At 47.0% G+C, this 24,939-nt stretch overlaps 1 protein-coding gene across 2 annotated transcripts in view; it reads right to left on the minus strand.

Moving 5' to 3' along the window:
* KATNA1 (katanin catalytic subunit A1) overlaps nucleotides 1-24,939 on the minus strand; it is a 223,708-nt gene that overhangs the window by 101,775 nt on the left and 96,994 nt on the right. For both annotated transcript variants that reach the window (XM_086927296.1, XM_086927295.1), the window contains exons 6-7: nucleotides 24,180-24,285; nucleotides 8,882-9,040 (exon numbers count right to left, since the gene is read on the minus strand). In XM_086927296.1, coding sequence (XP_086783422.1) covers nucleotides 8,882-9,040; nucleotides 24,180-24,285 — 265 coding nt within the window. The remainder of the gene's footprint in view (nucleotides 1-8,881; nucleotides 9,041-24,179; nucleotides 24,286-24,939) is intronic.

The following is a 24,939-nucleotide window of genomic DNA, read 5'->3' on the forward strand; positions in this document are numbered from 1 at the left end:
CTCATCTCCTTGACAAAAACACATTGGCAAAACTGTGTAGATTGTGTACCTTTTGTCAGTCTGAAGATGTGGCTCAGATAGGTGCAGGCTGGATGCAGTGTAAGTGATGATTTACATTTGGCCTTAGTCCTAAAAACAGTTTGGTTATAACAGTAACCTTTTAAAGACATTTTACCAGTGGTATCTGGTGTATACACAGTTGTGGCGAGTCCGACGGATAGTTCTGTAGAAACAGTTACTGAACTCAACATCAGATGCGGGCTAATTTCTCGAAAGTCTCATAATAACAGTAATTGTTTACTTTCCAGTTATTGAATATTCCAAACAGCAAGCAAGGCTGCCCTTTACAAATTATGGATGCAACAGGCTGATTGTTTCATTATTAAATGAGGAATATGTATGCAAAAATAAACGTGTCTCCCCGCCTTCCCTTTTTAGGTCGAGCCTGCGTAGTCTGCGCATGTGCAGTCTCGCTGGCAAGATTTAAGGATCTGTTGTAGTTTTCACTAGCTGGCTTTAAGCCCCACCCCTCTTTCCCATTGGCCAGCGTCACCGTTTACGCTAAACTGTGGCCAGCCATTGTGAAAGAGTTGTTGATGACTTTCACTTTTCTCTTTTTCGGCCGTCCCACTTGAACGGCCTGGCCAGACTTCCTTCTGGTGTAAAAGGTGTGTTATCTTTATGGGGCCAAACACATGGCCCCATAAAGATAATAACAACATTTTACGCCAGAAGGAAAGCAGGCCGAGGCCATCCAAGTGGGACAGCAGACAAAGAGAAAAGTCTTGTTTCTGCCTGCCCCCGTGCTGGGCAGCAGCAGAGTTCTTTAAGCCACGCAGCTTGGACTTTTGAGGACACACGCTGTAACCTATGATCAAGCGCAGTGGTCAGTTTCCTGCCTCTCCGTTTTTGCATTTTTGCGTACAGGGAACCCTTTGTTGGTGCTTCCCGATGCAGAGCGATGGATAGGGCCGGAGAGATGGTGGAGCAGCGGGAGGGCATTGCCGGTTTCTGCGGTGGCTGAGGCTGGTTACAGGAATGGTGGGCAGGGTTCGGCGGCAGGGGCTCCGGGGGTAGCACTGCAAGCTCCTGCAGAACATGATCGACATCTCCATCTCCAACCTGCGATGCTGAACATTGCACAGTGAAAGTAAAGGCAGAGTTATATCAGGGGTGGCATAAGAGGGGTGGCGATGTCTGGGCTCCGTATGGTCCTCCGTGAGATCCGCACAGTGAAAGAAAGGGAGGGAGGGCAGAGTTATACCAGGGGCGGCATATTGGTGGGGGGAGGCGGTAGTTATGGCCGGTGACGTGGCTGTAAGAGCAGCATTATATAGGGGACGGACCAGTGGTTTGGTCACATATCAGAGGGCGCTACATGGGTGGGAGGTGAAGTCTGCACACTGTATGGTCCGCTGGAAGAGCACAGTGGATGCGACGGCAGCGTTATACGGGGAGGGGGGTCTTTATTTTTCTCGGCCCTGTGGAGATCAGTACTGTAGTAGTAAGGGCTGCGATATATTGGGGCTATATGTACAGTGACAATAAGCTATACACTAGGTGGCCCTGCGGAGATCGGTACTGCGGGGGTACGGGCCGCGGTGTATCGGGGCAAATAATGGCGGGATGGTGAGGTCGGCACTGTATGGGCCTGCAGGAGACTAGCACTTGGGGGGGGGGGTAAGAGCAGCGTTACAGCAGAGGGGTGTTATATATATTTTGGGTGCAGGTCCATAGTTGCATAGGCCAGTGGCAGGCCGGCATGCAGAGGTAAACGAGCAGACAGACTTACATCAGGAAAAGGGGGGGCGGGGTGGGGGGGGGTTAATCGGGCCGCCCGCGGACACCCGCTTCTTGTCCTGGGGGTGGGGGCATGTTAATATGAGGGGGTCGTATATCGAGCGGTTCAGCAATACCTACTACAGAGGTAATTTGTGGTCCGAACAGCTTTAAATCAGGTGTAGCCGATCCTTATAATGCTGCGCCAGGTGTGCACCCCTTTGTGGGAAAATACAGCAACATAAAGAGCTTTAGGTAGGGGGTGAACATGGATGGTACCGCTTAGAGGCATGTGAGCTCCATGGAGGTAATTTGAGAGTGGGCCTGCGTTATTGCCTTATGTCAGTGATGCGCGGAAGGAGGTGGAGGAACACTGCACATCTCTGCTCTGAGGGAAGGGGGTCCATACAGGTCTCGCCTTTGGGACCTAATAAGCGTTTAGCCATGCAACAGTTGATGCTGTTGTACCAATGATATTGTCCTGCATAACTAAATACTTATAAGGTCCCAAAGGCGAGACCTATTGGCTATGCCAATGCTTGTTAAATTTGTTCAATATTTTTCTGCATTTCTCGAAGAACAAAACACATGTTGGAAAGCTAACTAAAGAAAGGTTGCCCTGAATTTACGGAATACAGCAATACTAAACATGTAGGTTGTTTGAGGGAACCTAGTCTGCACAGTGAATTATGTAATGCATGTGCGGATCATTATTTTTTGTGGGAAACTCTGTTTATGGTGCAATGTTAATTTGATTACATATTCCAGTGGTTCTAACACTGTATTCGGGGACCCCTGGGAGGGTCGGGTGATGTGGGGCTCTGAAACGCAGATTCAAGAGGTCTGCTACTGCTTAGCAAATAAAATATTAAACAGAATAAAGTGCATATAAATAACCTAAATTTAAAAAACATTTATAAGCGTTCTGTAATTGTAAAAGACTTTGCCATTTGAGGCTAAGTGCTAAGTTGTATCCTCCGAGTCATGATAACAGTGCAAATACATCAAACAGGATAAAGTTTGGATAATGGGTGGCCTCTATTAAATTTAGAAAAGCGCCATCCTGCCCATTAAAATAGTTCTTTTTTTTTATATCCGTTTGTGAATTAAATAAAATATTACAACATTAGTGTATTTGTTTGATGAATGCCCATGCCTGTAATGGTGTATTGTTTTGCCAGGCTAATCTTCAAAATTACTTATGTCTGGGTCCCCAGAATCCAATAATGACTCAGTAGACGGTCCCTAGATTGCAAAAATAATTCAGCAGAGGTCTCTGGATTCCAGTAGTGTTTACGTGGGGGTCCACAAAGGTTCCAAGGTTAACCACTGGTATATCAAACTCAGATTTAAACATAGTTTAAAATAAGTTTTTATTCTCTATCCAAGAGATGTATTGGTGCCAGACCTCAGTTGTCCCGGCTAGCTGGCTAGTAGAACACTATGAACATAATGTTAGTCAGGCTTTTAGCATTTTGTTTCCAAAACAAAGTAATTACCTTCAGCGACCCTGGAGGGATGATCAGTTTTTGTGAGTACCAGACGTCTAGGAGTTAAAGGTGCTAACAGGTAGTAAACTGGGTGGAGTGCATTTTGCAAACTTGGATTCACCGCTGTAAGCAAAACACCGGTTTAGGTCCTGGTCATAGATATCACCCCTGGATTGTAAGGAAACATGCCGCAACCATTTATTTTTAATATTCCCACATCGCAAAGTTTTACTCACGGAGTGCCAGACCTCACTCTCTCAGACTGGCTGACCAGGACAAAGCACTGAACACTTGTCAGATTTTTGAGATGGTTTCCCCCAAAACATAGTAGTTTTTATTTAGTCTTTCGGATACAGGAACATTTCCCTCACAAAGTCTGACCAAAAGCTATACTTCTGTAGGTCTTTGGAGTATGAGGTTATCAGACAAAGGTGAGTTTCTCTTGGAGTAGGAATCCAAACTATAGACTAAAGGGAAGATTCCACCTGGAAGGTCTACAGTTCTTGGGCAAAGGATCAACCAGCACCCCAGGGGTCCTACGAACCCCAGGCTTATCAAAACTGGAGTCTCTGAGAAATCCAGGTTGATTTGGCTTGTGTATATGCCAATATGCTTTATCATGCAGAATCCCTTGCAAACGTCAAAGTAACAGAGCAAAAATCAAACAAATAAAGAAAAGTAAATCTTCATTTAAGTCTGGAGTTTTTTGCTACAGAAAACTCCAGACGTTTAGGCAATCAAAGTCCTATAACCCAGTGTTACCGCCCTTCTCTTGATGAAATGTCTCATTTGTCCGAGGGCCTTCTGCACGGGACAGGAATATGACAAAACTGACCATTTCAAGAACCCACTGACTTCATACGGTAATAGATTAGGCCTTGTCCTTTCAGTAACGTTTTTTTTCCAAAGCCAAGAAAAAAATCCAAACACACTCGCGCTCGTTGCTGGGGCGCAGGGGTGTGCACCTGGTGCAAGTGTGTGCGCCAACCAGCAAGGAGCCCAATAAAATATCAGAACTGTGTCTAGAGCTCCTTGCCGACTCCCAAACATTTGTGTCCAAGCTAAGCACCGGTTCGATTTCTATTAGTACAATCCAAACCTCTGAATATTTGTTACAGCACAAAACTTTTTGCCATCTAAAAAATAAAATAAAGTGATATTTTATTATTTGTCTTAGCCTGAAGAAAATCCAAACACCATCTGGCTTCTTGCTAGGGTCCAGACACACAAACTCCTTTCTCTCTGTGCTTCACGTAGACAGAAAAGCACTGGAAGATGAAGGAGAAGTAAGACACAAATCAAGAAGAGAGGGAATGGGAGGGAGGGAGACAGGAGGAAAAATTCTAGCTCTTCCCCTTCCAATACAGACCTCTGGGTTTGTTTTTTCTGTTGGTGGGAGTTAGGGTGGCAGGAGCTGTACTGCTACTCATCCCTCTTCTACCCTTCAACCAACAGAAACTAGCATTAAAAAGGCAATAGTTCTTGCCTTTCATTAAGTAAAAACCATTTGCTTTGCTACACAATACCATTCGGAAAAAAAATGGCTTTAATTTAATCAAAGGCGAGACCTATTGCATTTTTAATGCGTGTTATTACTGTCGGTGCTGAGCACTGGCGGGACCTGGCACACTTAAAACCCCTTCTGGGCCCTACTCTTCACCACTGTCTCCAGTCTAGTGCGCTCATTTTACCTGCTCTTCCAACTCATTTGTTCTTCACCCCACCCCCTTCCATCACTCTGTCCTCTCTGTCACCACTCGTGTCATCTTAAAGTTAGCGCGCTCCTCTTCCTATCCACTCCACTTTTCTCCTACGTTCTGTGTCTATTTTCTTCCATCTCAGACAGTTTTGCAACCTGTACCATCGCTCCTTCACCCAACAATTTCTCTCCTACAGTTCCACCTCCCTCTGCTCACCTCTCTTCCCTTTCCCCCAACCAGGTGCGCGTGCCCACCCCTCTTCACATCATGTTTACTCTTCTTCACAGCATGCCCCTTCTCTTTCCCAGATGCAGTCGCTCACACCCAACGCGAATACTTAACACCCTGCGGTTTTCCTTGCAGCCCCTACCCCGCCCGGCTTTTATCCCAGTGTTCCAAGCCATCCTGCTCACCCAGTCCCGAACGCTGTAGACACCGCTCTTGAATGACTTGTTACGAGCCATCCGCTTGTTTCTGCTGTATGACAAGCACATGCTGCTCCCGCCCCTCCCACGCAGGGATGCTTGCTGCGGGGAACAGTAATTCCTCCCCAGCAGAAGTCCCTTCCATTTAGGGAGCACATCTCCCCACTGACAGCTCTCTGTAGGAAACAAACTCTCAGGTGATGGGATCCCTTTCCTTACAGACAGGCCTCATTTCTAAAAGTAGGAACTTTTTTTATACCCACTAGAGTTTACTCAAATATCAATGCACTGTAAGCTAATGTGCAATTGTACATGTATAGTTCCCAGCACCATAGTGTGTCCTGCTTCTTGGCGCTACTAATGTTATTGAGATAGGAGGGAGTTGAAAAACTGATTAGCCCAAGATTACACATTGCGTGGATGAAAATACGTTGAAAATTCAATTAAGCTAGTCGCTTTCCACCGCAGTCTTCACACACGTCAACCCAACATAATATCAGATGCTAATATCAACTGGACAGCACTTCTATCGATATTGTGAGGATGAAGGTGAAGTCACCGCAAGAATGAAGGTGGTGTACAGAGCAGTGTCAGGCTTTGAAGACCGGGCGCAGATTTTCCTAGCAAGCTTTTCAACCTTCTGCACTATCTGAACACCTCTTTTGAGAGAGGTGCCCCATAAATATACATTTTAAAGATTTACATTGTTCAATAATTTCTTTTTTAATGATTTACATTTTAAAAAGAATCAGATTAGATGTAAGAATACTGATGCCAGGGAGGGAGGAGATCGTGAACTGATGCTGGGAAAATGGCATAATTTGGACAGAAGTGAGAGAGCCAGTTAGAGATGGATTGAATGTTAGGGAGGGGTACACTAATGTAAGAAAGTGCTGGACGTGAAAAATATGTTAGATGCAGGAGACAGGGGTTGGAGGGCTTCCAATCCTTTCGCCAGAGCGTGGGCCGCAAAGTGGGTCCCATCAGGATTCCGTCTGTCCCCATTTCCAATAGTTCTTTCTAAAAGTTGCAGGGTGACCGGGAATCATCCAGGGTTATTTTTTTTTACCCTCATCACCTTTTTTGAAACGCGGGATAAGAATATTTGATGCTTCTGGTGCACAATACACTAAGAAAATACAAGCATTTGCAATGAAGCTGTTTGCCCATTCTTAGACAGTCACCTCGATTAAAAGCACGCCAGACGGAGCCCTGTCGGCACAGTGGGGTGTTCGCACGATGTCTTCCTGCATTCGCTCACACCGCAGGGACCAGCCGAGCTTGGCGCATGTTTATTTGATGCTATTTAGCTTCGGGCACATGATTACCTACAAGCCGGGGGACTTTGCTATATTATTGCCAACCAGACTACATACAAATGTTTAATATTTGCCAACAAGCTTATGTGTGCATATAGAAAATATGTGCCTAAAGGCATATACGTCTGCATATAGATAACACTGAAGTGGTCTGCCCATTCTTAGACTGTTATCTCGATTGGCAAATAAAGTACCTGAACCAAGCCGCTGTCATCATTGCGCTACCGCCCGGTCTCTTTTTCAGATGGCTCATTCGGACTGGATCCTTTGATCCACAGCTTGTTTACATAACACGCCTACTTAACCCCTTCGCTGCGGCGGCAATTCCGCCGCAGCGCTAGGAGGGCCGAGCGGCGCTCACATGCTCGTGACGGAACAGCTCCGTCACGAGCCTCGGTTGAGCTGTGCTCATGACGGAGCGGTTCCGTCATGGCCCCGCCTGCTCAATGGAACGTCCAGCGCAGGCGCGGAATTCGCGCAGCGCAGGCATGCCGAGCAGGCCATGACGGAACCGCTCCGTCATGAGCACAGCTAAACCGATGCTCGTGAGGGAGCGGTTCCGTCACGAGCATGGAAGGAGTTAAGATAAGAAATTGCTTCACGACTGTCGTGAAGCAAACAATCCAGTCTAGATGGGCCGTCCCAAAAGGCGAAAGGGCGGTAACAAAGAAGCCTCATTTTCAATGGGAGGCCACCGTTTACCATAAACGATGACGTCTTCCAATGAAAATGAGGGGCAGGGCTTCAAGCCCACTTCTAAAATGTACTCTCTCACTACAAGTCTCGCCAAGCGAGCAGCGCATGGGCTGCAACACTAGGCGAGACCTAAGGGCCTTTTAACAGTGGGTACGGCAGGGAGGAACAGAGTAGCAGCTCTTTGACCTTCATAGGCCCCACACACTAGCGTGATCCTGGGAGGAGCTTGGGAGGCCCACCCATTGTGTCAGACTTCCCTAGTGAGGTCACAAGCATATTAAGGAAACAGCCCAAAAGTGAACACAGTCACTTCATTAGAGAGTTTACTGGAATCCAACAAGTATTTCTTCTCCAGCCTCAAGGAGGACATCTGTCCCCAAATAAGGCCAAAAAGAAAAAAAAGCATTTGCAATGAAATCGGTCTCGGAATTGCGAGATTCTGAGCTATTGGCATAGTAAATGACAATGCCTTTTATTTATGTGTTTAAAAATTAATAAGCGGCATTGTCATTTACAATATCAATAGGTCTAAGTTTCTAAAAATGCAAGACATGTTGCATTGCAAATGATTGTGGTTTACAAGCGCCCCATGCTGTGCTTTCACGGTAGAGGCCACGCCCCTTTCTTTAGATGAGACATGTCAGGTCCACAGCGCTATTAAAGTGAAATCGCGGCACAGGCGCTTTTACCAAAAAAAGCATTTGTCTCAAATTGAAAAACAAATACTTTTTCTTGTAAAAGGGCGCTTGGCGCGTTGAATATTGCAGGTAAGCATGTAGTGCCTGCAGTAGGAGAAACTCATTACAGAAAATAGTGCTCACAAACTAAAATAAGAGCTACCATGCAGCCACCAACGTAAAAGGCCCAGTTCTCATGGGAGGTTACAAATGAAGACAAGGCTGTACCAAAGAGAAACTAAAAAGCCTATTGATGAATTAAAAGCCAGCATTTACAAAGGACAATGACACAAGCCAATGACAAATGTAGGTTGAGTGGGCGGGGCTTAAAGTCCATACTCCAATACAGCATGACTCGCAGAGCAGAACATGCGCTGCCAAAGCTCAACCCAAAAAATACACAACACAACAAGAAGGCTCACAATTGGTACAACAAGAACTCTTGGCGGCTGATGTTGTATATAAATGTCCTAAGGTCAGCCAAGATGTAAGTGCGTTTGTATGTTTCCAGCATGTGTATGTTTCTACTACTTATGGGGGAGTGCCACTGGTTGACGTTCTGAGGTTAGTTTATTCCTTTAATGTGTTAGTTTTTGCACACAGGGTGCATTTTAGGTCTATTTTCTTAGAGAAAATTGAACTTCAGTGAAGTATTCAAATGCCTTGCTGTGACTTTGTAGTGGACCAGCTGAAACTACTGTAACTCACTCCTTTGATGAATCCTCTACAAATCATAACTTCATGCAATTGCTCCAAACAGCTCATAAGAAAAATAAAATGTATACACATATTTACCATTTCAAATAACAGACGAACAAGTTTTTCAGACTCGCCTCTGTACTTGGAAGTCAGTGTTGATGACGAGATGTTGAAAAATGTAGTCTTGCATTCTGTAGCAACAGCTTTTGCTAGAAGGGTCTTTCCAGTTCCAGGTGGGCCGACCATCAACACTCCCTGTACAAAACATTTTAGTGAGTGGGAAATGCAGTGACACACAATGTTACCATTTTTTTTTACTGTGTGGTACAAGCAGCAAATATTTGGCTTACACTGGGATCTAAAGTACAGTACAGAAGTGACAAACCTCACATATCCTTCCCCTGGTACAGAAAATCTAATGTGAAGTGTTGTGTGAATTACAGCACTGGTTGCCACATGCCGTCCGTTCAAATGCATTTCTTTCTATCCCAAATATTTTTCAGTAGTACTGTGGCACAGTGCATGGTCTGCCAATGTCCCACTGAAGGAAAAGTGAGCGCGTTCTTTAAAGTGGCTGTGGCATCTTACATGCATCTTCACTGTGTTTCGCGTTTGAATTTAATGTACCTCATCACATCTAGCATATAGCATTCCTGCAATGTGCAGTATAAGCAGTTCTACAAACTTAGAAGTCAATTTCCAAAACTTGATTCAGAAAGGTTGGCTTTCGTCACCTCTGTTTTGGGGCCATGCCTAGGACGTTCACACCTATAGGCAGACAAGGTTAACATACTCAAGGCTTCTGCAACAATGTAGGCATCAAGTTAGATAAAAATGCCCATGCTGTGCAAGGGGGCTGCACAAAAGATCTGTCTTTGGCCCATGCCTGTTTTTGTTAGGCTATCGCTAGCTCCTGTTTTTGATGGCTTACAATCAGCAATTGCTATAATCTCTTTGCTCCTCAAGCAAGGTGTCTGGAAAATTAGGGGCCACTATGATATGGCAAACAGACAGTTATAAGCAATACAAAATAATCAAAACAGGACTGTACAGCTGAAGTAAGGACATATCGCATTTATACAGTCCACGTTTCCTGTATATGTAAACAAACTGTGCATAACTGCACATTAATAACACTGCTGAAGCTTCGGTCTCCAGAACAGGGCACACTACTCCACGTTAGGCTCAGAGAGCTGGAAAGAGAGCTGCAGTGCACTGCTGAAGCTTCTGTCTCCAGAACAGGGCACACTACTCCACGTTAGGCTCAGAGAGCTGCAGTTCGGGTCTCCAGAACTGGTCTGCCAGTTTCGCTTCATCCTTCAGAGTGTGGCTCTGCCTGGGAACACCACACCTCAGTGTCACACAATGGTCACTAAGGCTAACCGCTTGTCATAGTAGACACCGCCTCCTTACAGGAGTGGGCTGGTAAATTGTGCAGTGACACAGCAGTGTGCCAAATGATTAGTACCCTTCCATCGAGCTCTTTCTGGTATATCATCTGCTTGCAGATAATTCATCATTAGAATATTCCCCAGGCATCAGACTGGAGCTGGAAACTTTTCAGAAATGTTCCTGTGCACTGCGTGGAACCAGGCTGGAAATTACTTAACAGCAGGGACGCTCCTCCACTAAGCCAGAGGAGCATTGCCCCACTTCTCTCAGAGCAGTGGAAAAGTGAAAAGTAAAAATATAAAATGAGGATGCTATTTTATTTGTTATAGATAAGGGGCTAGGTTAGGGGGGGTGGGTGGGGCTCGGGTCACAGGAGGAGGAGTGGTCGACACACTAAGTGCGCATGACTGATTGACTGGCCGTCTTGGGACGGCCAAACAGTGATGCACACTTGACATGTTCCCCGCCAGGCTGCAATGCACAGCGTGGTGGGAAACAAGCACAGGCTCATAGTCCCCGACTAAGTGCTGAACCACGGCACTTTGATCAATCACCATGCTTCTATCATGGTGACAGCAAATTTGGGATTGGCTTAGGTTAGCCTGTGTGCTTCCTGCTTTCAGACTGAGTCAGGAATAGATGTGGCGAGAGGCAGCGGAGAGACGGAAGATGCAAGTGGTTTGTTTAAAAAAAAAAAAAAACAATTGTTTTCAACTCCCTTCGCCGCTACTTCTGTTCCCTACCAGTCACCACTGCTAAACAAAGCTGTATATAAGCACCACTCTTGCGTGCAAACATACTGTCTCACCCTCTGATGTGGAGCTCGACACAGCCATCAGTACCTGTGTGCAGATTTTTAACATGGAACCTTTGTAGATGTTAAAGTAGATAGCACTCTGTGGCCGCAGTGCGCCCAGAAAGCAATGGCTGGAGACGCATAAAAAGGCACCTCCCTAGCATTCAGATATCTGTTTCTTTCTGGACAATGTCCACACTGTCTGATGTGGAGCCCACAACTAATTATTCATGCCAGTGAGCAAACCACTAAACTTGGATTGTTTCATATGGAAAACAGGCCACTCCATAGAACTGGGAGGTCATGGAGATACACCAAAAGGAGAACTAGCCAGGATATGTCCCTCGTTCTTCAGATGGGTGCTTCAAGCTGAAGATTCCTCACCATTAGAAAAGATAATAAAATCATAGCTCCCAAAAGCAGAGGGTCTGTGAAGTGGACTCAGACCAAAAGATCCTTCAGGACAGAACGGGCAAAATGTCCTTCCTGTTGAAGCTGGCTGTCAGGGCAGTAGTATTTCATGAAAATGTGCACCAATGCTCAAGTCGAAGTCTAACAGATGTCACAAATAGACACTCCCAATGCCCACACAGTGGAAACTACCTTAGCCCTGGTGGAATGAGCCCGCAGTCCTTTAAGGAGCTGATTTTTAACAAGTGCGTAGCACATCTTAAGGGACAATGCTCCCTTTCTACGCTCCTGAAACCCCCACAAAGGGCTGATAGTCCACCCGATGGTCCCTGGTCTCCTAGTCTTTCTAGTGTTGAGAAGGGGGAAGAAAATGCTGGGAGAGTGATGGAATTCCCACTGTGGAAAGGAGTCCTGAATTTAGGCAAGAAGGTCACCAGAGTTCAAGCACCAGTTTAACTGGACAAAGAATTTGGGTAGGATGTTTGTATCACTAGTGTCTGAAGTGAACTACTGTGGCAAGCTGAAATAAGTGTTACGAGGAAGACAGTTTTAAAGGTCCGAAGATGTACAGAGCAGCTGTACATCGGCTTCAAGGGGTTACACATAAGTGTCAAGATCAAACTAAGGTCCCACTGTGGCATCACAACGATTTAGAAGGAAATGAGTGTCAAAGTGCACCACAACAGGAGTTTTAAAGAAGGACGGATGGTTCGGTAACATGAAAAATGTTGAAAGGGTCAAATTGTGTCAAAACAAGGGATTTCAGGGAATATACAACAAATGGGTCATCTAACAGTAGAAGCTGTAAAGGGCCTATCTTCCAGGCTGCACACACGGTCAAAGATGTGTCCAAGCACCCCGTACAAATGACCATCGTGGCAGGACACCTGATAGAGATAATGACATTCAACAGTTTAAGAGGCAGCTCAAATGCAGTTAAATGCCGCTGCTTCATCTCCACACATGGATATGTAGATTGCGAAGGCTCCAGTGAAGGCCCTTGTCCTGCTGCTCTGACAGGAGATCCTCTTGAAGTGAAAGTTTGATTGGCGAGCAGATGGCCATGCACATGAATTTCTAAGTACCCCATTCTCATGGTCCAATTGAGAGTCCCTAGGACGATTTAGGCCCAGGTGTTAAAAAATATTTTTCAGAACTCTGAGCGGGGAAGGGCTAGAATACCCAGGAGACTTGAGTTTAAAACCGGCGAGCAATATTCCTGTGGCCACTTCGAGTCCTAAGATGTATAGAAGAAGTTGGTAGTGTGGCTGGTCTATTTCAGTAGGAATGCCCAATAGGGAATATTTCGGCTACATCTCTAGGTGCCTCCCTAGGACTTTTAGTTCCCCTGCTACCCAACTCTAGTATCGTTGGATCTTCCTACACTCCAGAAGCCTGTGTATACACAAACAGAGTTCTGTTTTGCATCGCAGGCACTGAGGTGCCTAAGCTCTATCCAGGTTATGGAGACACACCCAATCAAAGTACACTCTATGAAGGACATTAAATGTTATTATACGCAACCGCTGTTTGTTTGCCACCTCTCTCGGACGCATCAGGGCCACCTCCCAATCTATATCTTCCAGAGTTCCTAACAGCTTCCCACCTTGCCCTGAGCGCCCCTAATTTATCTGGCATATTTTTTATTAACATTGTGTAGGTCCAAGAGATAGCCTTCAGAGAGAGTTCTTCCTGCAGTCGCCTACCTTCGAGAGGGGCAAAGTCTGGTAGCTCCTCCGTATCCATCTCTTCTGCCCGCCATGCATGTTGCAGTCTGAGATATGAATATCTCTGGGTGTCCAACAGTTTATATCCGTTTCGTATCTTTTCAAAGGAAGCTAGAGTGCATCCCTCTATAACGTCACCTACTTTAGTGATCCCGATTAGATCCCATTTTCCAAGGTCGCGGAGTTTACCAAGCTCAGGCAATCTTGAACCCTCCCAAAGAGGGGTTTCTCCAGTAATCCGTTTGGCCCATCCCATCTGCCTTTAACTCCTCTGTATTTTTAGCACAAGGACACACTAAAGGAGTATTCCCTGCACTATGCATACATACAGAACATATGTTAAGAGATAGATACTGTTCTGGGGCTCATGATGTTACTAGTAATTAAATCTGAGGTCAAACTTTCCTTGGCTCCTGATAATTCCCGGGCAATCACCTGCATTATAATCTTGTTTGTGAGGACTTGCTGACATTTGGAAACCAACGCTGATTTGGGGCAAGGGGAGCATTGCCACATCGCGGGCGGGACTGCGAGGACCAGCCTGCACAGCGCCACCATCAACGCTGCAGCTGGGGCCTCTTCCCGCCCCCTCCACCCTGTATATATTTGTAGTCTCTCCCACGTATCGCGGGACTAGCCGGGCTAAGCCCGGGCAAAGTCAGGGCCGTCCGAGGCTGGGCAGGGCCACCCTCTTTGAAATTCGGGTATTTACTCGGTATATCCTGTCTTTTTTACACTGTTTGTAATTATTGCATATTTACCTTCTGTTAGTACAAGTGCTATCTGTTAATTTTTGTATAATGGCCTTACGTTCAGGGAGGGGCAGAAAGGTTACCCTTAATACTAATGGTGGGGTAGCCACTGGGACCCTGGATCTTTTTATAACCCGGGCTACTGGTATTTTAGAAAAGGAAATAGCCCTCACTGAAAAACGTTTGTCTATTGACCTTTTTAAGGGGAAACTGTCTTCTTCAGGATTGATTGGGTCAGTGGCAATCCCAGTTCAATGTAGTAGGCCTGACACCTTGGTTGTTACTAGCCCAATTTCTTACTCTGTTGGTGGGCCCGGATGACTCAGTGTCATGCTCTAATTTAAGCCCAACTTCATCCAGTAGTGTCTCTAGTAGCCTTAGAATGACACAAATTCCTCCTCCCCTTAAAGAACAAAATTTGGTACCGGGGGTAGGTAAAAATCCTACAGTGACATCGAAATCAAGTAAAAGGAAAAGAGGGGGTGGACATAGGAAGGGTGGTTGTGCAAAATTGACAAAAACTCATTATGAACGAGGATCCACCAGTTAGAGCCCAGTCTCCTAACTTAAGTGGTGCACTTCCTGAAGCTGCTCGACTATCGACTACATTAAACCTAAATGAGGAACTTCTTGGTAAAATGGAAATACTACTTTTGGTGAGACTCAACTGGATTGGGCAGTACAGTACCTGCCATTGAGCAACAGATTTGATCCACTGATGGGGTTGGAGGGGGTGGACTGACTCCCAGAATCCCCTGTCCGGAATATTGTAGAGGAAGAAATGGGTGGGGCACCGGCTGGTAGCTCTGGAAGGATAGGGAGAGAGAGGGAACGGTCCTTAGATGGGATGGAGTCCATCAGTCATACACATTTAGATGTTACTACACGGATGGCTCATGCAGATGTTGACCAGGGTGGGGGAGATGATACCCAATTGGAATTAAGGATTTCATCTTGTGTAGAAGTCACACATTAAGCTTCACTAAATAGCCAACTAGGAGGGCGTCCTTTTAGTTTGATTTCCTGGAATATAGCAGGCCTTGCTCGTAGGTTACAGGATGAGTTATGGTTAAAATATATAGAAACGTTTGACATAATCTGTCTCCAGGAAACCTCGAGCAGAGAGGACCAAAGATTAGATAGTTATCAATCCTTTAACGTGTATGCTGAGCCCTCACAAGCGGGAAGGGCTAAGGGCGATATACTGACCACTATTTCTGAAAAAGTATGCCACCGTTAAGACACGTATGTTGACGATTCTATGTCAGGACCGGAGGCTTCAGATTATGCTTGTTCCTTCTTCGCTGTTTTATTTAGCTCAACACACAGCAGCCAAAAAGCAATAACACGAGCCCTAAACCTCCAAACAAAGGTAAAAGGGCTAGAACATTAACAAAAAATGTCATTAGAAACTACAAGTCCCATGACAGCAAGCCAGGCAGTCCATAGCTTAGTCCTTCCTCAATGTCCATACAGGCTAGAAAGGACGTCCTCTCCGTGACTACTTCCTCTTTCTTCGCTGCTTCGCATCCAGTTAAGTGTTTCTCCTTATCTCCTCATTTGTGTGGAAGTGGGAGTTCGATGTATTGTTATTTTGAATTGAGTTGTGGTCATTTGCGACTGTATTTTGTTTGCCTGTTGCGGTTTCCTTTTCAGAGACCTTGATAGTCGCGGGGACATTCGCGGTCCCTTACGCGACTTTTGCCCAGTTCGCGGCCTCCTCCGGCCGCTAGGGGGCGCCGGAGAGTCGCGCTGGTCCCAGCGCGATCTTTCTCCTCAGGAGAACCGCCCTGGGGAGAGCGAGCCGCCGGAGCCATGTTACCACCTCACCGCTACCCCCGGGTCCGTCCTGGGTCTGCACTCTGCCCTAATTTCAAGTGACGCCCCGCTGGGGTCTGTAAAGCGGTTGTTACCGCGGTGCCGCCTGCGGGCGTTTTCTATGTCAGGACACAATTGAAATCCCTGCTTCACCACACCGTATCGCAAGCGCGCAGGGAGGTGGTTGGACCCGGTTCTTGCAAGGGTCGGCGCGCTTGAGGACTGTGTCTAATCCCCCCCCCCCCGGGGTTACACCGGGGCCAAAAGCGGCAGACTCGGTCTGCACCAAAATTTGCGCAGGTGCTGCCTGCTGCCCTGATTTTGTGCCTCGCAGTTTCCTGCTAGTTGGGCCATGGATCAGGAGGAATATTATGAGGAAGGGGAATCCCATCAATACTTGAATGATGAGGAATTCTACAACGCAGTTGACAGCTCTATTTACCGCTGTGAGCAGGAGATAGTAGGCCCTATGGAGGACCGTCTGACTGCCCACATTATACAGGAGTGTGAAAGAGTTACTCAGGCCCATCTAGGGGTCGCGGACCCGTCAGTGGTCCCGGCTAGCAGTGTCCCGCCTGCCCCTAAGATGTGTAAGGATGGGGTTTCTGGGCCGGCGCAGGGTGTGGACAGGGACGCCTTTGAGCGCTTGCGTGACACCTTTTTGGCCAAGGCGACCGCGCCTACCCCTGCGCCTCCACCAACCCCGGGCCCTTCGGGGTCCATAGTCACGGCTCCCTCGTCCCTGGGTGGTATGTCACCCGCGGACACGGGTGACGGGGAGGAATCTGTGCGTTCTTGGCGCCCTTCGGGCTCCACCACAGACTTGCCCCAGGACAGCTCGGGCATGCTAGACCCGGATGAAATAATGCATCCGCGGTCGGCTGCCTGGACTCCGGGGGAGAAGGTGGTGAAGTTTGTCGCAGGGCGCCTCCGCAAACCTCTGGCGAATGAGGCGAGGAGTTGTCTACGGGGAGAGTGCCCTAGGCCTACGTTGGAGGGCAAGGTGGCCCTTACTCCAGAATTAGACCCGAAGATGGCCACCTTCCTTGCGAAATTCGTTAAAGATCCTCGCAAGGGGATTGATCGATCCTGGCGTTTCTGCCAGGATAAACTTTTGGATGCCATAGGCCCGATCACGAAGATACTAGATATGGCTGAGGAGGCTAAAGTGTCAGGGACGGCCATTTCTCCAGACGTGCTGTCTAGTTGGGCTCAGAGAGTGGTAGTTTTCCTGGGCAATGCAAATTGCGCCTTCTCGACCGAGCGTCGTAGGTCCCTCTTAATTAAATTGGACCCGAAGCTGGGCGACTTGGCCTCTTCTGAGGCAGGGGCGGTAGACCAAGGGGGGCTCTTTGGGGACTCTTTCATTAAGGAGTTGGGGAAATTAGTTTCCACCTTTACGTCCCTGGACAGGGCTCAGTCAAGCATTAAAAAGGTTTTCCAACAGCGTTTCTCCCGGGGGGCTGGTAGTGGTGGGGGCCTCGCGACCTGCCGTGGCGGTCAGCAGCAGGCTGGCAACAGGAATCAAGGCTCCGGGCGAGGTCAATTTAACGCCTCCTCCAACTACAACACCTTCTACCCCACCAGGGGCCAGCGTTTCCGAGGCAGAGGTGGTTTCAAGAACACCGCTGGAAACAGTTCAAACAGTGAGTGTCATCCCGGCGGCTCAGGTCCGCATTGGGAGGCGGTTGGCTTTGTTTCCGGAGGCCTGGGCCGCGATCACATCGGACTCATGGGTCTTGCAGACAGTCCGAGGTTTTCGCATAGACTTTTACGATCGGCCCTACCAGCGAACGCCTCCACATCCTATCGTTTTTTTCTCACGCAGATGCGCAGTTGGTCGACAGAGGTCTCCGATTTACTGAACAAGGGAGCCATTTGTCTTTCGACGCAACACCCTGCCGGTTTTCTGAGCAATCTATTCCTAGTGGAAAAGACTGATGGGGGCAAGCGACCGGTAATCAACCTCAAGGAGTTCAATGGATGGTTGGTTTACCGGCACTTCAAGATGGAAGGTATCCATCTGTTGCGGGACGTGCTACTTCCCGGCGATTGGATGGTCCGGCTGGACCTCAAAGACGCGTATCTGGTGGTGCCCATTCACCCCCCGCACCGTCGTTTTCTTCAATTCCGGTGGAGGGGCCAGGTTTTCAAGTTTACCGCCCTTCCATTTGGGCTTTCCTCAGCGCCTTGGTGCTTCACCAAGCTACTCCACCCGGTGGTGGAACACTTGCGGAGCGAAGGGGTGCGGATGATTGTCTATTTGGACGACATCCTGTTGATGGCGCAATGTCCCAAGACGCTATTGCTTCAACTTCAACAGATGGTGTCCCTGCTCCAGGGGCTGGGGTTTGTCGTGAACGAGGAAAAGTCGGTTCTCTCTCCTTTGCAGTCGGTGGTGTTTCTGGGTTTTACAGTGGACTCGGTGCAGTGCACCCTGAGTTTACCACCCAGGAAGGTAGGGAAGATCCGTCACATTTTGCGTCAGACGATCGAGGTCTCACACTTCCCTCCGCCAGATTACCCGGGTGGTGGGGTTGCTTTCTTCATCCATCCAGGCAATCTTCCCGGGTCCCCTGCACTATCGGGCCCTTCAGCGCCTCAAGGCACACCATCTACGTCGGGGTTTGACCTACGATCAGGTGGTCCCTCTCTCCGCCGAAGTGAAGGAGGAAATGGCATGGTTGCTCGCTCATATGGAGGCCTGGAAAGGTCGGGCGATTTTCGGTCCAGTTCCGGACTTGGTGATAGAGTCCGACGGCAGCAGAGCAGGTTGGGGCGCCCGTAGCGGAGAGTTATCTACAGGCGGCGCCTGGTCGTCCGGGGAGCAGGAACTGCATATCAACTGCTTAGAGCAATTGGCGGGGTCCTTCGCGGTGCGCTGTTGGACCAAAGAGTCAGTTCGTTCCTGTGTCCTGCTTCGGATGGACAACATTTCTGCGGTCCGCTACGTCAACCATCTGGGTGGACCTCGCTCCAAAGCCCTCGCGGATCTAGCAAAGGATTTCTGGGATTATTGCCTGGCACACCACGTCTCAGTGACGGCGGAATACTTGCCGGGTCAGGCCAATCAAGTATCGGATTGGCACTCCCGGCACTTGAGGGACTCCAGTCAGTGGAAGCTGGACCCACAGGTCTTCAGGTGGCTGGACGGTGTTTGGGGCCAGTTCTCGGTGAATCTCTTCGCATCCCGCCTGGACCATCAGTTGCCGCGGTTCTTCAGCTGGAGGCCGGACCCTCTCGCGGAGGCCACGGATGCTTTCCTCCAGGACTGGGGTCCAGAGAGGTCGTATGCTTTCCCTCCGTTTTCAATGATACTGAGGGCGGTGGCCCAGCTTCGCCGCCAGCAAGCGGAGGTGATCATGGTGACCCCCTGGTGGAGATCTCAAGTGTGGTTTCCAGTTCTTCTGGAACTTTCTTGGGATTCTCCAATCCTACATCCCCGTTTTCCGCATCTTCTCAACGCGGACTAGGACCCCCATCCTCTGGTGATGCAGAGCTCTCTCCACCTCATGGCATGGAGGCTTTCGGGAGACGCTGGTCGCTCCCAGGCCTTTCGGGACCGGCTGAAACTTTCCTCGCAAAGGCCTGGGCCGGTAGCACGGCGAGACGATACCGCTCGGCCTGGAATAAGTGGTCTCGTTGGTGTCTTCGAAGGAGTCTGGATCCCATGGTCGCAGGCGTCGTGCCAGTTATACATTTTCTGGCGGACTCTGCTTCGGCCGGCCTGGCATATCGCACTGTCAATGCAATGTGTTCGGCTGTCTCAGCAGGCCACCACCCGGTGGAAGGTGCTCCGATTGGGGCACATCCTTTTGTCTGTAGGCTTTTGAGGGGCATTCGTCTTTCCTTGCCACCGGAACCGCGATATTCGGTTCTCTGGGACGTTAACCTTGTGTTGAATCTTTTTTTGTCTTGGCAGCAGAATAGGTATTTGTCCTTGAAAGAGCTCTCAGCTAAATTAGCGATGCTTTTGTGCCTGGTCTCATGCAGGCGAGTTTCGGATGTGCAAGCTCTGGATGTTTCAGCTAGGGTTTTTTCCCCCCGATGGGGTCGTCTTCACTTTGGGGCGCCGCACGAAATGTGGGTCAAGGACGATTTCCGACCCGTATTTCGTCGACGTCCCCAAACTCTGTGTGGTGTAATGCTTGAAAGCGTATGAGGAAGCAACCCTAGAACTTCGGCCTGCGGACGAGCGACAGCTCCTGATTGCGTTGCGAAAACCGCACAAGGCTGTCTCATCACCCACCATTGCCAGATGGGTACGGTGGATCATGCAAGAAGCAGGTATTGACACGAAGCAGTTTGGTGCACATTCGGCCAGAGGGGCCATGGCTTCGAAAGCCTTTTCGTTGGAAGCCCGCTTGGAGGAACTAATGCGCGCGGCGGACTGGTCCTCTGATTCCACTTTTATAAGGTTCTACTTTAAACCGGTAGTGGATATCGCACACTTGGTGGTAAGTAAGCTTTGAACTAGCATAATCTGAAGCCTCCGGTCCAGACATAGAATCGAAATTTGCCTAGCATTGTAACGGTAAGTTTCAATTCTATTAAGGACACGGAGGCGAGTATTATCCCTCCCGGGCCTTCGGTGGAGGCAGTTCCCCCCCCGTTCTGCAGTAAGTAATCAGTTTTCCTCTACTGTGCAGTTGTAACCTTCACTGTTCTCACAGTCATAATTTTTTCTTGATGGTGTACATAGGGATTCTTTTCCTTGCACCGCTGACGCTTTGTGTATTTTTCTTGCCAGGAAATGATGGTGCGAAACAAGACCAGTGATACTATGGCGTGACTCGCGCAAAAAAGAGGCAGTAGTCACGGAGAGGACGTCCTTTCTAGCCTGTATGGACATTGAGGAAGGACTAAGCTGTGGACTGCCTGGCTTGCTGTCATGGAACTTGTAGTTTCTAATAAAATTTTTTGTTAATGTTCTAGCCCTTTTACCTTTGTTTGGAGGTTTAGGGCTCGTGTTATTGCTTTTTGGCTGCTGTGTGTTGAGCTAAATAAAACGGCGAAGAAGGAACAAGCATAATCCTCGCCTCCGTGTCCTTAATAGAATTGAAACTTACCGTTACAATGCTATGCAAATTTCGATTCTCCTTGGTTCCAATTGCTCCCGATTACAGATTTGTTTCCAGTGCCCCTGCTTTTAATCAACTGGTACTATAATATCTTCGACCCCCATGCCACATTTGTTATCGATAAATTGCAGGAGGAGATAGCTAAAGTGACTAATACCTCCTCCTCACTGTATATTATGTGGGTAGGGGACTTCAATTGTGCCTTGTGTAAGTTTAGTGGGTCTAGGGCTTGTGGTGTGGTAGATCCTAATGATCAACCAATGGCGCACTTTAAGCATTCACCACAAGGTGACGCCTTGAACAATATCATCGTGATAAATGATCTTTGCGTATTGGATAAGCCAACTTTCTAAAAATCACTGGAAATACAGACTTCAAGGGACGGGGGGCCAAACGAGTGTAATTTACTTCATCTTGGTCTCTAACAGGTATATCCATTTTGTCAATAACTTTCTGGTTGAAGCGAATCCTGTTAGTGATCATAACCCTCTAGTCCTGTACTTAAGCCCTATGACTGAGAAGATTCAGACCTTCGAACAGCCAATAAAATATAGTCAGAATCAAGGGGTAATCCTTAAGTGGGACAAGGTCGATGCACGACAATTGTAGGAAGAGATTTTTAGAGAAATAGCGCATTGATAGAAATTTGTCTAACTCCCTCTTCTGCGCCTGAAATTGTAATTAAGAACTTTGAGGCACTGTGTGGTAATGTGGCACCGCATCTCCTTAAAACCATGGGCAAGAAAAAATTAAGAGAGTGTAAATGGTTTGATGCTGAATGTTCTGCAGCTCAAACAACTTTAACAAAGGCATTACACCAAGTACCACGGGATAAGGAGTTGGTTAAAACCGCAAGGAAATTATATAGGGACACTATTGATAGACGTAAACTAGATTTAAAAAAAAAGGCCTGGGATGACCTGGAAAAAGCCTCAGATTTTAGGGATAGTAGGCTATTCTGGAAAGTAATAAATCGTCCCTTCCTCAACAGCGAGGAAAAAGGCAACATGGCGACACATACCAGGAGATATTTGGGAGGCACATTATGCAAAAAAATGTAATCCAAAAGGGATTTGTTTGACACCTGTTACTGAGGCGAATAGTGATCTTCATTTAGATTCAGCATTAACACTTACTCTTTCACTCTCTCCTCCTGAGGTCGTGGAAGATTTAAGGAAAGGCATCTCGTTAAAGGCCCCAGGGCCCGATGCAGTCCCTTTAGATTTTTTAAAATATAATGTTGAGGTGTGGGCACCTTTGTTACTCAACGTATTTAGAGCGATAGTGGTTGGGCGTATCCCAATTTCATGGAAAGAGGCGGTAGTTGTACCGATTTTTAAGAAGGGTTAAAAAAAAGTGACCCGTGCTGTTATAGGCCAATTTCGTTAATAGACGCATCATGTAAGCTGATGGGTAGAGTTATACTGGCCCGCCTAGAAGCATGGGCTGAATCATGTGGTACTATTGTGGACTCCCAGTATGGTTTCAGATGAGGTAAGGGGACCACGGAGCAGTGTCTAAATTTGGCTTTAATTATGGGTAAGTACATGAGGGCCAGGGGAGCTTGTATTCACCTGGCCTTCATGGACTTATCCAGTGCCTTTGACACCGTCTGTAGAGATAAGCTATGGCGGATGATGGAGTCCAGGGGGTTTGAGGAGCCGCTGGTTACCCTGCTTCGTAGATTGCATGCTGCCACTACTGTGAGGATTAGATTTAGCCCGGGGGGCGAGAAGACAAAACCCATCCCATCTACTGAAGGGGTACGTCAGGGCTGTATACTGGCTCCTTTCTTGTTTTTAGTCTACACAAATGGGTTGGAAAATTATTTGTTGGAAAACTGCTCAGATTTCCCTAAAGTAAATGGCAAACGGATACCTATGCTATCCTACGCGGACGATACCGTGTTAATGACCCTTACTGCAAATAGCATGCAAGCTTGTTTAAAAGCTTTTAATGATTTCATGTCAGACTTGGATCTCAGGGTCAACTTCACAAAGTCCTTTGCGATGGTTTGTGGCCCGAAAGGGAAAAAAACTCGCAGGTATGTAGTAAATAGTGTGACCATTGAAAAAGTTGATAATTTTAATTATCTGGGAAATTTATTTAATAGAACTCTGAGTTGGGACCCTTTAATATCAGCACGTGTGCAGAAGACAACTCTATCTATAGAGGCCCTTTTTCCAGCAAGTTGGGCCAAAAACCGATTGCTGAATTAAAGACCCTGTATAAAGCCAAATGCGTGCCCGTTGCAACATATGGGGCGGGGGTGTGGGGTACACATAAATGCACCAAGATCCAAATTATGGAAAATAAGTTCCTAAAGCGTCTTTTATCAATCCCATCCGGTTCATCAAATATTTGTCATTTAGAGATGGGTATAGAATTTGTGAGCGACATCATTCAGGTTTCCCCTTTACTTTTATGGGGGAAAATTTGGCAGTCTGAAAATTTACAACTTTCAAAAGAAATCTTACAAGACTGCACTAAACTTGAACATGCCATGCAGATCCCATGGCTGCTCTATGTGAGGGAAACTTTCCATAAGATTGGCCTGGGACATATTTATGAAAATATCCTTCTGAATAGATTCTGGGTTAAGTCGACAATTAAAAATGCTTATCGTATTACCGTGGGCATGCTAAAAGATATTGCACACATCATACAATAGGGGTAAATTGCAGCATCAGTTTTATTTATCCTTCCCTATGCACACCCAATGGTACTTTTATTTGACAAGATTTCATTTAAATACATTGCATTTTTTGTTCGCATTTCCGAAACAAGGGGGTTGGTGTGAGAGGCTACCCCCTTGTAATAATAAGGTTTCACAATGCACTCTGCATCTCGTTCTTTTTTGTACTTTGTATAAGGAACCAAGAAATCGGTTTATTAAACATGTTTTGCTGGATATTCGACCATGTGATTACAGGGAGGGATATGAGTATTTGATGTCATTGTCCACTGCAGCTATATCCAGTGCTGTGCTTAGCTTTATTAGGCTAGCGCTCACTATTAGAAGACGATATTGAGCAGCATTAATGGAAACCCTGTATGCCTATTTTGATTACTAAAGCTGCAGATGATTTGGTCTACAAATGTAGTAGTGAATTTTGATTGTTAAACTTTGCAGAGCTAATGTGCTGCACTTAGCCCCTGCTGTTTAATAGCACAAGCACTTTTTCATTTTAATTGTGTATGGCCTTCTCTTTCCTTTGATTGACTAACATTTTAATATGGAATTTTCTGTGTAAACTTGATTTTTAAAAATTGTATACTTTTATGATTCTGTTGACGAATCGAAATAAAGTTTAATTAACTGAACTGAGTATTCCCTGTACTATGCATACATACATAACATATGTTAAGGGCCTGGGGCTCATGATGTTACTAGTAATTAAATCCAAATCATCTTACCTTCCAAGGCCTCCTTATGCCCTTAAAAAACTCTGGCATCCACATGGGTAAAACAACAGCTTCTTTTAATAGTTTTTTGGCATCTTCTAGGTCCGCAATATCTTCCCTGAAAGCAAATGAGATTAGTCACGGACAAGACAGTGGGTTAATAATATAAATACACTTGTAAAAATCTAATACTTACAATAGTGTCATTTATACTACTATTCCTTGGCCTCCTCCCTCAAATGCTTAAAGGTCGCAGGGATATCCAGGTTAGTGGACTGTATTCTCCAGCACAACAAATACCTAAAGTTTGATTGCAAGCCCAGTACAGGGAACAAGGCACAACCTAGAGCTCCATTTAGACCAGCAGCACAAAAGTTGCTAAGTTAATGGTTCCAGTGCTGAAATTGCAAATAAAAATACTTTTCTAAAATAATTCACCATCTTGGGGGGTGTTTGCAGGGCAGATGTAGTGATGACGTGGGTGGGGGGCTGGGTGTGGGGACTGGTGGGAGGATGGTTTCTAACATTACTTTGCCCAGGAGAATGGGGCTTCGATCCAGAGTGCTGGCACTGTGTAGCTGGGATCCAAACACAAGCCACAGAGCAGTCGGCAGGCAAGCCTATTATGACGTGGAAACCTCACCTGGCTCATAAGCATTGCCTTAAGAACACCTTATCAGTCTCTCTCGACAGCCACCAGAGCCCCATTTACAGTTTAGCCTGTAAACGTTGCACCCGTTGGCCTGAGTCCTCAACATCCTTTCCAATCTGT

The sequence above is a fragment of the Lissotriton vulgaris genome, chromosome 6 (genome assembly GCF_964263255.1).
Source record: "Lissotriton vulgaris chromosome 6, aLisVul1.2, whole genome shotgun sequence".
Classification (NCBI taxonomy): domain Eukaryota; kingdom Metazoa; phylum Chordata; class Amphibia; order Caudata; family Salamandridae; genus Lissotriton; species Lissotriton vulgaris.